This window comes from Pollicipes pollicipes, unplaced genomic scaffold (assembly GCF_011947565.3).
Source record: "Pollicipes pollicipes isolate AB1234 unplaced genomic scaffold, Ppol_2.1 Scaffold_5724;HRSCAF=6776_pilon_pilon_pilon, whole genome shotgun sequence".
NCBI lineage: Eukaryota > Metazoa > Arthropoda > Thecostraca > Pollicipedomorpha > Pollicipedidae > Pollicipes > Pollicipes pollicipes.
In genome coordinates, this window is record NW_023596746.1 from 33,584,082 (window position 1) to 33,601,428 (window position 17,347).

General features: G+C 48.6%; 1 protein-coding gene across 3 annotated transcripts; it reads left to right on the forward strand.

Annotated features, from left to right (window-relative positions):
• The first annotated feature begins 1,248 nt into the window (after nt 1–1,248).
• Nucleotides 1,249–14,617, forward strand: LOC119103670 (cytochrome P450 2F3). Of its 3 annotated transcripts, XR_005094798.1 has the most exons (5): nt 1,249–1,324; nt 4,849–4,937; nt 10,716–10,902; nt 11,895–13,759; nt 13,919–14,617. XR_005094798.1 is itself a non-coding variant. In XM_037227288.1 (4 exons), exons 3-4 carry the CDS (start codon nt 10,818–10,820, stop codon nt 13,262–13,264), a joined length of 1,455 nt encoding a protein of 484 aa, XP_037083183.1. In that variant the 5' UTR covers nt 1,249–1,324; nt 4,849–4,937; nt 10,716–10,817; the 3' UTR covers nt 13,265–14,614. The 3 variants fall into 3 exon arrangements, 2 of the variants coding, with proteins under 2 accessions (XP_037083183.1, XP_037083184.1); XM_037227288.1 differs by having other exon boundaries at nt 11,895–14,614; XM_037227289.1 differs by lacking the exon at nt 1,249–1,324 and adding an exon at nt 2,681–2,899 and having other exon boundaries at nt 11,895–14,614.
• Nucleotides 14,618–17,347: the final 2,730 nt, after the last annotated feature.

The following is a 17,347-nucleotide window of genomic DNA, read 5'->3' on the forward strand; positions in this document are numbered from 1 at the left end:
CGGAGGGGTCAGATGTCACGCACGATGGCGAGCGCGGAGGGGTCAGATATCACACACGATAGCGAGCGCGGAGGGGTCAGATGTCACGCACGATAGCGAGCGCGGAGGGGTCAGATGTCACGCACGATGGCGAGCGCGGAGGGGTCAGATGTCACGCACGATAGCGAGCGCGGAGGGGTCAGATATCACGCACGATAGCGAACGCGGAGGGGTCAGATATCACGCACGATAGCGAGCGCGGAGGGGTCAGATATCACTCACGATAGCGAGCGCGGAGGGGTCAGATATCACGCACTGGACAGCGTACAACACAATGAGGGTGAAAAGTTTTGGTGTGTTCATGTCCAGTGTTAATTTTGAGGAGAACCGACGAAGACAAATCCGAAATCATATTGTTTCATATGTAGGTGACTAGCGGTACCTATGGGGTGCGCGTTTGATGTTCACCATCAAGTCACGCTACGTGACGCTTGACTGAAGGCCTAGGAAGCAGGTTTTATTCTAGTTCACATCAAAGCGTCCATGTCGAGCTTGGGGGGTACGTAGAATGTTATCAGTGCTTGATCACACCTGTGGACAGTGGTCGAGGCTTTGTGCGCACGAACACCGGTTTTCGCCTGCGTCCCAGCACCGCGTACTCCGTTTGGACGAGCCTTATCCTGTACCCGCCACGTCCTCCGAACTTCCGGCCTCTGCTGATCCTCATGGGTCGTCTGGCGAGGAGCTCGACTCTCCTGTTGTATCCGCGGCTGGCCCCGCTGATGGCCCTATCCCTCCCGAAATATCGGATCCGGCCTCTCTGTCATGCCTTCCGGGGTCCCTGTTCTCTCTGCCCCCCCCCCCCCCCCTCCCCCTCCTAGGCCTCACGTCGTTCTCCACGTCATATCCGCCCGCCGCGTCGCTTGGATGATTTTCTGTTTCATTTCCGTTAAATGTGTCCACGTGCCGGGTTCATGTGCCTGTGTGCACGCCGCACAATGCTGGTGGATGCTTTTCGCATTTGTCGAAGAATCCCACTTGGGGTCGTTGCCCTGTCGTCGTTGCTTGCCGCCGCGGTTATATCATGCTAAAGGTCTGCTGCGTTGTGCACGGAAGGCCAAACAAGTAGTCAGCGCCAGTCCGGCCTCAGGATGGCTGAGGACCAGTTGCCACGTCACGGCTGATATGTTTGTTACTGTTTACATTCGCGTTGCTCGCGGTTGGCTGCTCATCGGGCGGTTTGGCTGGTTCAGCCGTGACAGGCTGCCTGCGCGTTGGCGTATTGCCAGCACAGGATCGCCGTGACCAAGCCGAGTCTCCGTCTCTTACTGGCGGTGCGCTCCACGTGAGTTTATCAGTAGGCTCTAGCCTACCTGCGCGTGTGAGGTGATCTTGTGTTTTTTTTCAAGATTTCATCTTTTTTTGTTGTTGAACGGATGGATTTCTGAGGTCAGAGCTTACGCTTAGCGGTGCCCATCGTTTGAGTCCTGACCCCTACAAACCAATCGTGCAGTGTCGGGTCATTGGCGGCATTTGGTGGCAAAACTTTAATGAGCGGCAATGCTCGGCACGGTCCTTTCTGCGCTCTGACGTCATCTGATATTGAGTGCACTCGATGCCAATGACCGCAGGTCAGCGCACTCAAGGGCAAATAGTGAGCATCTACAGCGACTCGAACCCACTTCGCCACGAGTAGGTGGGTTGAAAGGCAGGCATTCCAACCAGCTGAGCTGTCGCGACGGACGGGACCTGAACGTGACTTTATGGGGTGGTGAATTAGTGTGGCAGTGAAAGGCGGATAAACTCCTTTCAGTGAAGGACATCTGTTTAGCGGTCTGGTTTGGAATGGCTCATCAATACTTTGGTGCTGCTGTAGTGGGTTATGTGCACGTGGCGGGACCTGTTTCAAAAGTGACGCACATTGCAAGTTCTTTGAGCCCGAGATCTGACTGACCTTTGTGGTGTATTTGGTCTCATTTACATCTCATACAGCGTGCTATTCATCAGCGATGCTGCTTATTATGCTGAGCTTGCTGCTTATTCACATGAAACCTACTGAGCTATGGCATTAATTTGTGAAGATGTGTCATACCATGCTGCTTTGTTTTACCGTACATTGTGAGCCATCAGCCATTTGTAAAAAAGTACGTGCGTGGGTCGTAAGACCACCTGGATGCAGTTGAAGTTACTCAGTATCGCTCACTTCTACACATATTTTGCGAATTTTCATACGCTCCAATCCGAAATATTCCAAAATTATCGGGGCAAGAAATCTCAAAGATGTTACCAATAACCGACGAAAGACCAAATCGGCCTATATCCGTTGGATTACCAAAATATTGGGCCTCGGAATGGCATCTGCTTAGGCATGACATCATAGTGAGCACTCAAGTGTGCCATTGTTGCATACGCCTTGCATAAAAATGGCAGTCATTGTGCGACGTTGTAGCGGGACCTTAAATAGGTGCGAGGGCTTCAGGGAAACCTCAACGCAAAGGCTGCCGCCGTTCAAAATAAACTGGATTTTGGTATTAGGTCAGTATTACATGAGCAGAATTGCCTCGGAGAACATATCTGCGGAATTTTATCTCCACCAGAACCCCGCCCACTTAGGCTCAGAAAGAGGAACCAATAGCTGGGAGCACATGCGTTCGCAGAGACCAAAGTTATCAAGCAGAGCAGTCACCAATTGTCGATTTGTGACAGAATTGTGACAAATGTGACAGACATTGGTGACAGAAATTGCAGAAGGCAATCAGCATGGATGATGAAGATCGTTTCCATGTGAACAAGCCAAGCTATGCGCCAAATAAGTCATTCTGCTAGTGAGATTCCGGGAGGACGGACGAGCCACTACATAACAACGCTGCATTCGTAAAGGGAGCCCCATTGTGGCCGGTCTTATCACGCAGCGCTGAAGGTGGGCCATCTGCTAGCAACGGCTACCCATCCATGGGAGTGTAGAGCAACACTGATGATGCGGATGGGACGAGGCGACGTCTATCGCCTCGACGCAGTAGAGCCCTGCCTAGGGCCGATCTTTATAACTTGCGGAGGTAGAGGACCTGCAGTGAACATACATAAGTGCCCATATGTTTGCGTAATTTGCGCTACTTTTTTTAGATCACTCAAGATCATGCCAGGCTTGAGGCCACAAGATTAGAGCTGATCGCCTTTATTCCAGATGTTACAACATTGCAGAACATTTGGATTCTGGCCCATGTACCCAGAAAATTTGAAAAGTTAAGTGATACTGAATGTGCTTTGTAACACCAATTTTAACACAGATACAATGGAGGCTTTGGAATAGATTTACAGATACCTGTGACGTCTCATGGCCGGGAGCTCGGTTTCGTATTTAGGGTCCACTGAAATAGGAATCGAGTCCTAGGAACAGCAAACTGAGCCGCAACACCAGGACACCACTGGAAACTGGACCCTCAGGGGACCAAGAAAGAGCAAGGATGTACAGAACTTATCGCAACGTTAAAATTAAACGTATAATCCTATGCCTTCTATTCGTTTGAGCGGGAAGTGGTGTGTTTTTTACTACCTAAGCACCGTAAGTAGTTCTCGGCGGGACGCGATTTAAGTTGTCTTATTTACACAAGTAGCAAAATATGGCGGATTTCTATGGTGAACTTCGGCAGAGCGCTCTCTCTCTCTCTCTCTGTCTGTCTGTCTGTCTGTCTGTCTGTCTGTCTGTCTGTCTGTCTGTCTGTCTGTCTGTCTGTCTGTCTGTCTGTCTGTCTGTCTCTCTCTCTCTCTCTCTCTCTCTCTCTCTCTCTCTCTCTCTCTCTGTCTCTCTCTCTCTCTCTCTCTCTCTCTCTCTCTCTCTCTCTCTCTCTCTCTCTCTCTCTCTCTCTCTCTCTCTCTCTCTCTCTCTCTCTCTCCACAAAATTCCGAAAACGAACAAAATTCGCGATCATTCAGAATGGTCAGTTTTAACAGAATATTTAGCTTTGGTGGCGACACTGGCCTCCATCACCTCTTTTGTGAATATTCTACGGAAGTTTGACAACAAGATATCAAGTCTAGAGACCTCTCGTTATCGCAGGAAATGTGTGGAGGTGTCCAGATCACCACAGCTATAACGTTATCACCCGGCTCCTCGCAAAGGGCTTCGAGAGGGGATACAATATTGGAAATCAGGCATTCAAAACCTTCATGAACCAGAGCGTCATGAACGTTGCGCATACATGTGTGTCTATGCACGTGTGGGAGGCACGTATGGTGCTCACATGGCATGCTCATGTGAGGTGCTCATAGGCATGCTCACCGCGGGTAATATGTAGCTGACCATGTCCATACTTACTCACAAGCATGATAAAACATGCTTTTGTTCTGGCGCTGGTGCCACGCTCTAACAATCAAGCGGGGAACCCGACACGGAAAACTCCCTCCTAAGGCAAAACAACGCAGTGAAACAATGTCTACGCCGCATCATACAGAGCCAACTTCGGCGCCTCTCCAGAGGCGGCGGCCCGCCCCCCGCTGCCGGGGCCGGCTCTGGTGGGACGGGTCTGCGCGCAGGCAACCTCCAGGGGCCGGATATTGCTTGCCGGAGGGCACGGAGGCCAGCGGGGTCGCGGCGCGGGGGGCGCTGCTGGCTGGGCGGCTTGCTGCGGCGCTGTCTAATGAGAGCCGCCACGGGGCCCCGGTCCTGACCAGCGGCGCGCGGCACGTCCGCCGGTCCAACTCCGGCTTATTGGCGGTCCACGCCCACCACTGCAGCCGACTGCTATGTGATGCCAGGTTTCCAGCGTCGCCGGAATGCTCGTGCTACCGGATTACGATTGGAAAGCCACCCAAGTGTAACCAGAATGTCATGTCGAGCGAGACATGTCAACTTCGCCGTTGCTTCCGCAGACTGACCGCGTTACGGCGACACCGCTGAAGCAAAAGCGGAACGTGACTCTTCTCAAGCAGCTCCGTAAGAAAATATCCACTGATCCGAGGTATGGGCGCTGGCCATCGCCTCCTGTCCTCCACCGTTCCAGGACTGCGCTGTGCTCAGCTTCAGAGGCGTCACTTTGACGTTTGAGAGTCTCAGACTCCCGATGCTGACTTCAGACCCCCCCCCCCTTCCACGCTCCCCTGGGCCTCCTCGGTTCATATGAGCAAAGAGCGAGCACGGGCAAAAAAAAATCCAGAAAAAAATGATTGATTATCGGTATGCTAGACACCTAGACGCATCACTATTATTGTCATGCTCACTTCGTACTTAATAGTACCCTGTTGATGCATAAAGGTTTCGTCTTGCCAACTTCTTCATATGTTAGGCTAGTCTGGAAGTGTTTGACAAGACAACGGGTATTCACATTGGTAGTAGATCACCTGATGATACCTGCATTGGAGTAGAGAATAATTTGCTTATTGACAAGCTGCAGCTCTTTACTGCAATACGCGGCAAGGCTGGCTCAAAAAAGCTAACCCGCTGTTTCACTCAGATAACACAGCACCAATAGCCTTATTCCTCGGGGAATACCAAGGAGATGGAGATATAGATTATTTATGTGAATAATGTTATCTATGTGAATAATATTTTGAACTGTCCTATCTATGCGAATAATGCTCGTTCGCTAATGCACTGAACAACTTGCGCTGTTTCACCCAACACTGGCAAGTGTATCTGTTACACAATAGTGACTGGTGGTATTCGACTACCAGTCAAACGACGGAATACGTTTGGCGACAGCGGTAGTTACCAGTGATGCAATACCAGTCACATTGTCAACGGGACGATTTGAAGTGCGGTTCGGTGGCGTATCCTGCGCCTGGTTGTACCTACCACGAAAAAGGTGGCGAGAAGGGAAATTAACATGATTTCTGCGGTGCGTTCCAGAGTGAAATAAATGTTTGTTGGCATCATGTTAATGGCCTTTTGCCAAAAGATGTAACTATGAGCAGAACTTTGAACTGTCAAGTTTTCTCAATCTAACCGTTTTTTTATTGCTAGGTCGTTCAACTTTAGCCTTCTGATATACCGCAGGGCGATGATTTTCAACATGAAAACTTCCAACCATTCATCCTAAAACGCCCACATTTAAAGTCTTTCTTGCCTATATCAACTTCCAACACGTATCAAAACGCTAGTAACGCTATTGTTGCAGGGCGGCCACCCTGGAGGCCCATTCGGTCTTTATCTACTTTGATCTTCCAGTTATCGACATGTGTGTTGGGAATGTCGTGCAAGTTCAGTCTCGTTTTCCTCATATATTGTTACATTGTGGCAGTGTAATTGCTATTTTCTTATAGCTTCACGTCCATGCATGTTAGGCTACGCTGTTCTTCATCAAATCGCGTTTTACGTCTCAGGAAAACTACGATGAATGATTACCGTCGTCCATTTTCGTTGATTACGGGAGAAAAAATTACTGAAACGTTTTTCTTTGAATTGCACCCCATTTTAAGCATTTAGAAACACAATTTCTCATCGCCTTGAATTTGGAAGTCATTCCTCCACAGTGAAACAATTTTTGAATCCACGAACTGTATTAAACAATTGTATTCTGTTTTGAATTGAATGCTCCGCAAGTGAAGATATTCAGGCAAACACCAGATGTGATGAAATAAGCTCACTTGTAAATATTGGCATGCCTATAAGTTAAACAGACTGCTTTAGAGAACAGAATTCCACTATTTAAGAAATATGCGCCCCAATACGTTATCGTTTAGTCGTATCATGGGACGTTTCTATCACGCCAGAGTGGCTACCAAGGTGGCTGTCCGAAACTTGTCATCGTAGCGGATGGGCTGAAATCATATGTAGTAGTGTATCTCGTTGAGAGGTGTGGTGCTAATTGGTGCGTTGTTCACAGAACCCAAACATCCCTACGTACGTGTGTTTTGGCATTATCTCGTGAATAATATTGTTTACTTGCATTCATACGCTCGTTTGTCGCGCTCCCTCTTAAGTCATTCGATTCACATAATTATTTCCGTCGTGACTTGTACCTCTGCCCAAATTTCTGTATGATATCGCACAAAACGTGATTCGTGATATAAATTTCTCAGCCAAAACCATATACAAATGCGGAAGACGTCCTGTAAGCAGCGAGGACCTAAATTATATGAGAATGTGTCAATTTCAAGACGTTCATGACGTTATTATGGCGCCATAGATGCCTGGGTGACCAGGAAATGGTCTCCCCAAAATAGTCCGCACATTTTCGCGGGCGCATATCTTAGAAACTAGATGGGCCTAGCTCTTAAGAAGGGCAGGGCTGTGAGCTGCACCAAACGATCTTCAAAATGGCTAATTCAATTCGAAACCCCATATGTATGTGGAACACTCTCTTAAAAGTAGCCGGAATCCGGGGAGGAATCAGGTTTTGCGGGCAGGCTATGTGGACCTTATCCCTCAGACGGATGTTGAAAGGCGACACTCCTGGTAAGGATGGTCAGTTTACCCATGTTTACGGAGCTATACACGACACTTGTAAGTCATCAGTTACTAAGCCATTGCCAGTGGCGCGCCACTTATCTGCAAATCATGATCACTGTCCTAGAGCAGCGGTATTACGCGCTCGGCGGGACCGGGTGAAACGGGTTACGGTACGGTATTAGCCCACCGATTTGTGTCTGAATGCGTGTCATATAGAAAACTGGGCTCCTTACCCTTGATTTTTGAAAACGTTTTGCCAGGCGTGCAACCCGTTTGACAAGTTTTGGCTTCAACATGCGATGAACGGGAGAGCATTCTGTCGTTCAGAAGACTTTTCCGTTGGGATTAATGCCTTTAGGCCTCGCTTGGTCACTACATCTGGAAAAGTGTATTGCGGTGCTCCCATCGTGCAACAGCCATTTAACTCATAAAAATCCAGCTTAACTGTCTTCGTTTGCGTCGGGATGTAGCGGGACTGATTTGGCACTGGAAAGAGCCGTGCCGCGTTGTTGGCAGGGAGCGTAATTAGTGTTTGGATGCGATGAACCGGTGAGGACTGCAGAGCGTGATCGTGTTGTAACAGGCATCTATCTATCTATCTATCTATCTATCTATCTATCTATCTATCTATATATATATATATATATATATATATATATATATATATATATATATATCCCCCGTGAGACCCCGGAACCGACAAAACTACAGACACCAAGTGAAGAGGCCTGTTGGCCTGTACCTGAACTCACTTAGCTCAAAGTCTGAGGTTCCTAGGCCGTGACTTTCGTATTAAATAAGGTCAAACAATGTCCATCTCCAGATTGGTCTCCAGAGTGCCCTCAGAACCTAGATACCTGTTCTAAAAAAGTCCACATTCTCATTTAAGGTCAGCGACTTTGCTTCACCTTTCGAAGGCCATGGTGACCAAAATTATGTAAGACCGTTTTGAATCTTGCCTTTGAATAAGCGGCAAGGATTACGTTAGACACAATGTTCCTAAAAGAAAAATGTTGACCTGAGTCATTTTATGTTAGCGATCTATTTTGACCTTTAAAGATTTCATGAAAGATGCACAATGCGGCTCATTTCATCAATAAATTCGAAATGTGCACCACAAACTGCTGCATACAGTAAACCATTGAGTAATAAAACAGATTTGCTTTGACCTTGCTCTGACCATCAACGCTGACCTTAAGTCGCTGGAATTTCTTCATTCAACTGTTGCGCTGCTTAAGAATTATCTCAGAGATATATATCTAACTTCGTCCTCGTCTAAGATTCTAAGCCTCTAAAAGATGTATGTCTATGGCCTCGTCTAACACTCCGTTGTTGCATCAGATTAAACGATTCCCGAAAAAATTACTCCGCGGAATCCATGGCCTGAATTTGACCTGCTGTAAGTCAGCGACCCTACAGGGTACATCTAAATTTTTTGATATCGAACAATCCGCTATTCAATTTTCCACAGCTATGCAAAATTTGGCGCGGCTGCGCCGCGCCGTTCGGAAAGCATTCTGGAAAAACCCTGGAGGGGTCAATTTGACCCCACCTAAATGCGTGATAATTGGGGAGGGAATAATCCCCAACGGTGACTGCAAAATTCCTCTCCCTAAAGTCAACCACAAACTCCCTTCCCTCCTTCCTCCCCTCCCCTCCCCAGTGAAAACCTTGGTTTGCCGGCAGCTCACACCCGATCAGTCCTTTGAAACAGTCCAGGCAGAGATCTGTGTCACGGTGGATGCATGCGTTATATATGGGGCCTTGCGTTCTATAGTGAGGCGGCTGTTCTTAACTAAGCAAAGAATAAAACCAAAAATGAGCGAGAAGACTCTTTGGAGATGTCAGACAGTTTTGCGTCACACAAGCCAGACAGGGTAGGTCAAACAGACAGCCAGTGGTGGGTGCCACATGTCTTGCGTATTGTAAAATATCAACACATGCTCTCAATCTTATAAATACGTGTCCACGTCTGTCAGCTGGAATTTGATTGCCGTAGATGCATGCCAAAATTGAGCTTACTACATGGCCAACAGGTGCAAGTCACACCTGTGACAGTTCTGCAAGACTATGCTCTGACTGCTTCAATTTCATAGATAGCTACGACCGCACCTCAGATGCGCTAGATCGCGTAAAAACGCGGCAAATCTCGCTGACGGGTCAATGCAAAATGCATTGCTCCGGGCATGTCGAAGGTGACGTCACGCAAGTAAGATCCTCGCTGGCGGGACAATTCAAAATGCATTGCTCTGAGCATGTTGAACGTCACGTCACGTAGGCGACATGCTCGCTGGCGAGACAATGCAACATGCATTGCTCTGAACATTTCGAACGTGACGTCACGCAGGTGAAATTCTCGCTGACGGGAAAATTCAAAATGTATAGCTACAAACATGCCGAACGTGACGTCATGCAGGTGAGATCCTCACTGGCGGGTCAATTCAAAATGCATAGCTCCAAACACGTTGAACGTGACGTCACACAGGTAACATCCAACTGCACGTGGGACCTGTCCTTTTACCCCGGAGTCTGTGGGCTCTGTAGCAAATTGATTCCGGTAGAGACATTCTCTGAAGGGTTTTGGAGACAAATGCAATTTATCCTTCGGTTCTTTTCATGTAGGATCATAATGTTTATGTTGCATTTTTCGGACTTGGGCTATAGATGACCACTCTTACGGTACTCACTCAGCATCTATTACTGCAGTTTTCCGGGGAGGGGGGAGAAGAAAAAAATAGGGAGAGCTTTTCATGTACCGCTCCTTCGCTGCCATCGCCCGTGTCTGCTTCCTTCACCTGTATGGGTTGTCAAACAAACAATTTTACAGCGTAGCGTACTATGATCCATACAAAACATCGCCCATGCCAGTCATTGTTTACCTATCAGTATCAAAACACGGAGAATCAGCTGATGTTTGGGTCTCATTAGACGTGCATATGCACCGAAATAACTGCTGTAAAGTTGCCTTGCACTCCTACGCACCGGCTGCATGAGACAACGCAGCCATGCCACCCCGATTTTTACGATGACTGTAAATATACGTGTCACTTCACTGCGTCCCAAGCGGGGGGGGGGGGGGGCCATGACTAAAAAATGTTCCTAAAAAACCGAAAAACCTGCCATGCCGATCCCCAGTCACCGCTGGCTTCAAATGAGCACTTTCGCGGCAGCCGGTGGGCGCGTATACGGTGATAACCTGCAGCTCTTCTTCGCCTCCAGATAGCAAGGGTGCAAACAGCTTCATGCTGTTGATACTAGAAGCCACCCCTTAGCCGACCAAGGTCAGAGACGGTGCATGAGGACGGCAGAGACGGCCGCTGACGCGCCTGGTCTGGGGCTACTGCTGCAGACGCTCGTCGCGGGCTCCAGCCGGCGGATCGCCCGACACAGCCCGAAAGTGACCTGGTCGCTCTCACTGCACTGAAGGCTGCCGTGGACACAGGACTTCAGCATGCTGATCGCGCTTCTCGTCTGTATGCTGGCGCTGGTAGCTTTCGTGGTCATACGCAGAGGCAAAGAGAAAAACCACCCGCCAGGTAAGTGGTCCATTATTTGTAATAGCTGGTCCTGAGGTCAGTGGCCGCGTCGTTGCCATGGTGCGGGGGGGGGGGGGACGCTGCCACACGTGAGATCGATTTGCCCGACCTGTCGATCCCTCCTTGAGAGCGATCGATGCTTTGCGATTCCAGATAGAACTGCCATTAGTACCAGCAAAATCGCTGCCAATCGCTGTGTTAGCTGTGCTGTTGAACGGTTCAGTGGGCTTGTCATCAAGCAAATCACGCGCGATCCAGTACGTCGAAGGATCTCGCCCTTCCGGGCATAGCGTTAAGGATGGATGTCAGATCTCAGCAACCAAAGAAGAGAAACACGTGAAACCAACTCCACGGTGAAGGCGCGTGCCCCATCTGAAAATCACGTAGCCACAATGCTCAACAATGCTAAACTGCTGGCCGGCGCGTGCGCCGCTGTACGACCGGGAACCAGCCAGTGGTACCCTTGTCAAAGCATGGGTCGGCTACATGCTGTGGCGGCCTGAACCAAGAGACGTTGAGCGACGTAGTTTGTCGGCCTAGTTGATCTGGCCCAGTGTGACCAAGGTCCGCCGAAGACAGTGGCGTTTTTCCCCGTACTTTGGCCACGACAATTGAAAGTGTGGGTCATCACAGATTATTTGATTTCGTCTTCGGAGACTGTCCGGCCCGGCCTGACTCAAAGACAACCAGTTTTGACCCAATGTGGTCTGTGAATGAGCGCGCGTGCCCTACATCACCGACCCTCTAGATGCTAACCTTAAACGAAAACATAAAATGACCGTTGTTTTGATCCGACCCATCAGACAGCTTGACCTTCGCTAGACAAAGCGACAGTGCGGCAGGTAATAGCTTAACCTCCGCTAGACAAAGGGACAGTGCGGCAGGTAATAGCTTGATTCAGCTCAAGTACCAGAGCCGTGGTATATTGCGCTGGTTGTGAATAATTCTGACTATCGGTACGTTGAAAAAGTGTGTTGTTGGTTCCGTTTCAGGTCCTGGTGGGCTGCCATTTATCGGCCAAGTGTTTTCAATCAACTGGAAGCACCAGGATTTCGCCTTCATGAAATGGTACAAGCAGTACGGGCCCATCTACAAGGTCCGCGCGGGCCCAGAGACCATTGTTGTTCTATCCGACCCCGAGTTGATCAGGGAGGCCTTTAACAAGCCCGCGACCCAGGGCCGGCAGAGCAACGCAGCGTTCACGCTGCTTTATGCCGACAAGGGCATCATCTTCACCAGTGGGGAACTGTGGCATCAGACACGTCGCTTTACCTTGTTCCATCTGAGGAATTTCGGCATGGGCAAGTCTAGACTGGAGGCTGTTATCCATGAGCAGATCGATGGCTTCATGAATGTCGTTCTGGCCCCCAGCGAGGGACGGGCGTTGTCGCTCAACAGGGCCCTGGACATCTCTGTCGCTAACATTATCTGGGGCATCGTAGCCGGGGAGAGCCTTGGCATTGAAGACGAAAGGATTCTGGAGGTCATGGACAACGTTAGAAAGCTCAACGAGGTCGGCTTCCGCATTCTTCTCCTCGGAACGATTCCCGCTCTCTTGAACCTGCCAGACCGCCTGACGGGACTCAACGAAGTGCTCAAGTGCTTCCACTACCCGATCAACAACCTTCTCCAACCAGCCATCAACCTGCACAAAAAATCTGTGGATCTTGGCGGCGAACCGCGCGACTACATCGACTGCTTCTTACAAGAACAGAGCAAGCACCCAACCCTTTACACCGAGCGCCACTTGTTACGCAGCCTCATCGACTTGTTCTTCGCCGGTTTCGACACGACCTCCACGACGCTCCGCTGGGCCTTCTGCTTCCTTTGCGCGCGGCCTGACGTGCAGGAGCGCCTGGCGGCCGAGCTTCACCAGGTGGTGGGCAGGGAGCGCGCGCCCACGCTCGCCGACCGGCCGCACCTGCCGTTCACCGAGGCCGTGCTGATGGAGACGCAGCGGCTGGCCAACATCGCACCCATTGGCGTACCGCACGTGAGCACGGCCGAGTTCCAGCTGGGTGGCTACACCGTGCCGCGTGGTGCGCAGGTGATCTCGCTGCTCACGGCTGTCCACCATAACGAGGCGTACTTTCCGGAGCCGGCGCGGTTTCTACCGGAGCGCTTCCTGGATGCCGAAGGGAAGGTGAAACCGAACAAGGCGCTCATGCCTTTCTCCGTGGGCAAGCGATCCTGCATGGGCGAGGCGATGGCGCGCGCCGAGCTTTTCCTCTTCGTCACAACCGTCGTGCAAAAGTTCCGCCTGCGCTTCCCCGACGGCTTTACACACGACTTCTCCATCAATGAGGAGAGGGCATTTGTCAATGAGCCGTTGCCATACTCTCTCATTCCAGAGAGGCGTTAGGTTGGTGTACCGGTCGTCTGGTGGAGGGTCGCTTCTGGCTAGCCGCCTTTTGGTGCAGACCACTGACATTGCATAACTTTAAACGTGTCATTTTGTCAGCGGCTCGGCACTTGGGTTGGGTAGGTTAATTGGGATCGATCATCCCGCTGAGGACCTGCAATTCATGCGGGGATGGTTGCCCGCCATAGTTTCCATAGGGGAACACATTGTTTCCCGCGATCAGGTTCGTGGTGGGCCTAGATTGTGTCAATGTATTCACGTTTTCCAAGCTACTGCACATCAAGTAGGTCGCATGATGGGTCAGAGGCCGTGCTATGATCCAGATCTAACAAGTAGGCTGTGCTTTGCTTATTGCTGAGCCTCTCCAGGCTGACCTAATCATGATCCAGGTCAGAACAGCTGCCCCTCAGCGCACCGTATGTACAAGGTTGTCCAGAAGATCGGTCCCTCGTCTTCGCCAGACTGCGTGCTATTTTAATTTCCGACGCCGTCGATGTTTGTTGTTGCCAGCTTACACCTGTGTCGAGGTTTGTTGTTGCCAGCTTACACCTGTGTCGAGGTTTGTTGTTGCCAGTTTACACCTGTGTCGAGGTTTGTTGTTGCCAGCTAACACCTGTGTCGAGATTGTGGTTGCCAGCTTACACCTGTGTCGAGGTTTGTTGTTGCCAGCTTACACCTGTGTCGAGGTTTGTTGTTGCCAGCTTACACCTGTGCTATAATGTATACTTTCTAGATACATTTGCTGGTACAAAAGATACACGGACAGCGTCAAAGATATTGGACCAACTTCAGCCCTTGTACATCATGTTTTTGAATTGCATGAACTTAATTTTTAATATCAGCGTGCAATTTTTGTCGCAAGGTTCCACGTTTTGCGGTCACGTAAATGTTTAGCTGTAAGTTTCGTCGGACGGAATAGGCAGTTTGCATATTTTTCCCGTGTATATTATGCGTAGTTATCGTAATCTATATACAGTGGAGAAGAAGTAGTAGTGGAGGTAGTACAAGTAGAAGTAGCACTAGTAGAAGATAAGCATATATATATATATATATATATATATGTATATATGTCTACGTAATTGTTCTAACGGATATACAGTGTGTCAGGGGCAGTAGTAGTAGTAGTAGCAGTAGTAGTAGGCATACCATATATGTATGTAACATGCGTGTGCATCTGCTTATAAAAGTCTAGTGAGTCCAGCATTTCTAGACGAATAAATTGGAGCTAAGGAAACTTGCCTTTTCTTCGAGGCTGTTTGTCAATGTTTTTGCCGGGATGAACTATTGCTAATGTGTAAATCTGCGAGCATAATACGCAAGCGGCGGCATATCCAATTTGTGCATGGTAAAGATTCACAGAGCGTGCGCATAAAAATATGTTTGTGTGTATGCATATATATATATATATATATATATATATATATATATATATATATATATATATATAGGTATATGCACATGTATTAGTAAAGACGGCAGAATATCTTTTTCATACAAACGTAAGCCTTTTTCCCCATGGATAAAAGCACAGAAGAGTTTTTAAAAAGATCTCAATGTCGATTAAAGGTTTAGGAATGCTGTTGATTTGCGTATTGCTCTATGAAATTTTAGTACACACTAACCCCTCTGACTAACCCAATCTAACCTAACATAATCTGACCTCTTTAAGAAGGGCGGTGGTGAACTGCATCGAATTATTTTCAAATAGTTTTTTATCTTAGCCGTTTGTTGTGTGACTGAGAAACCTTTGCGGTTAGGTGCCATTTCGCCTTTGGGACCTTCATAATGACAGAAGCGCAAGTTAGAATTGTGAACGCCAGGGGGGCTCGAGGGGCCGAAAGGATAGCCAGAGGCCCCTCAAGAAATTGTGTCCCTGCGGTTCGGAACCTTCGCATTTTAATGAGTGATTTTTCCAGGGATCGGTAGTCCCTGGAAAATTAAGGGCTCTGGAGGAGAAGTAAAGCGGCTTCCGCTTTTTTGGAGATAGAAGTTTTATACTGAGAACCTTTCTTTAAGCTTTGTGCCCCAACCTTGCCAGAATTCTGCCTGGGCCTCTGCATAGTGCTGACCAGTGGCTTGCGCGGCACAAGGCGGTGCGTGACTGCAGCGATATGAGAGCTATAAGAGATGTACAGGCGCTCGTAGCCTTCACGTACAGTATTTGATACGTTCAACCCACCCGCTATCCGCGAGGATGCACCCACACCCCACTCGTTGGACATTCCTTGTGTCTTGTTACCACCCTTTATCCACCCGTTTGCAACTTCCTACCATTTGTGCTCTAGTTTTTGTAAAGTTTCAGATAAGTTTAAACTTAGACTTGCTCTTTTGTAATGATACTCGCAACTGTAGGATGTTTAAAGCTAATTACTATGAAAGACGCGCAGAGAATAGCACTGCGGAGTATGTTCTACGTATCTGCCCAACATTTTCCAAGCATCATATTCATGCCCGTACCATGCTCGCAACATTCCCCAAATCTGAGTGCAACTTAGCTCATTAGCCATTTCGTGTGGGTGGGTGTGGGTATCTATGCGTTCACGCAATCCTGGCAAGTCTCTACTAGGCTCGGCGATTACAAGTACGCACACACATTCACATTGGTCTGAAATGCACAGTCTGCACCTCCCTTCACAAAAACACATCACGTTTTCAAAAAATTCAGCAAAACTCCTGTCTCATCACCTAAAGACGCATGTAAACGCAGACTTGCTAATGCGTCTTTGTATTTACACGGAAGGGAGGGACAATCCTGCATTGCACGGACGCAGTTCAACATTGCATGGAAACAAAGCACATTTTGGGCCCATGACCCCTACAAGGAAATTAAAATTTTCCATCGCCGCCGAGAAGTGTGGGAAGGTTTTAAACGGCCAAAATGACGAGCGCGTACTCTGGCGTCTGGTGTGCAGGGAGCTTTCTATTGAGAGGATTGGCGAATGTACCTGCAATTTCGGCGCCCTCCGCGGACGTAGCTAGGGAGGGGGCAAGGAGACATGACTCACATTGAGCAAATTGCTTTATATTAAATGCTGGGCAACGTCACTGAAATTTTGTCAAAATTTGCAGGAGTTCGTAAAAACTAGACATTAGTTGCCACTGCTGAGAAATTTTGGCTATGTGCCTGGCTGAGTCTGAATTTCTCCAACGTTTTTACAAAGTTCCAAAGCGGGTGGAAAAACTCACAATCTGGTGCATATTGAGTTTGGGCTTAACTATTTTATCGTATGCAGCCCACCCAACTTATTTTGCATCACTGTGTCCCACTGGGCCAAACTCATGCGAAATCGCCCGGAATCTCTGGCGTAAGTGTAAACTTCTTGCCCCTGGAGGTCCATGGCACACTTGGTCCCACTCATAACTACGTTCCTTCTTTGAAACACGTGACCTTAAACAAATTAGCTTAGGGCCCCAGCTCTTTAAATCTCGTGCCTATGACTTTCCATGCCAAAACTGCAAACCTTCTCCATCTTTATCATGCACAGAACACATTGAATCGACTCAATTAAGTACAAAAGAAAGAAGTAAATAGGCGCAACTGCCATCACTATATTTCGGATGACAATCCTTCGTCCGCTGACTAACCACAAGTCATGAAATCCATCAAGCACGCAATCGATCGCGAACATGATACAAACTACCTAAACATTTGACATTTCCCGAATTTACTGAAACATGTTTTTCACTGAAGGACAGAACGGTGGACACTATACAAAATACCCGAATACACACGACATGATAGCACAGAACGTTTGCGGACGCATATGAAATACTCAGATACATCCTACACAATATCACAATGCAGTTATGATGCACTTAGTCCATAATATAGCTATGCCAGACCAGTTGCTATCACAAAAGAGACCAGATGGCCGCGTTTTTATTCATGGCGGGATTGACACGCGCCCGGTGGCCAATCGAATACCCTTCGCTCGGGTGGAGGTCAATGAGACCCTTCCCTGAGATCTAAAAAACTAAGATAGCTAGTTACGCCAGACTCACAGGTTGGGTTGACCTGCACGGCAAAAAACGTGCGTCAAAATTGTAGGCTCCTAGGTTATGATCTAGGTGTCAAATAAGGTC

Coding starts and splice junctions, on each gene's coding strand:
- LOC119103670 (XM_037227288.1), top strand. CDS start 10,818: ATGCTGATCGCGCTTCTCGTCTGTATGCTGGCGCTGGTAGCTTTCGTG. Junction 10,903..11,894: donor AGAGAAAAACCACCCGCCAG/GTAAGTGGTCCA, acceptor GTTCCGTTTCAG/GTCCTGGTGGGCTGCCATTT.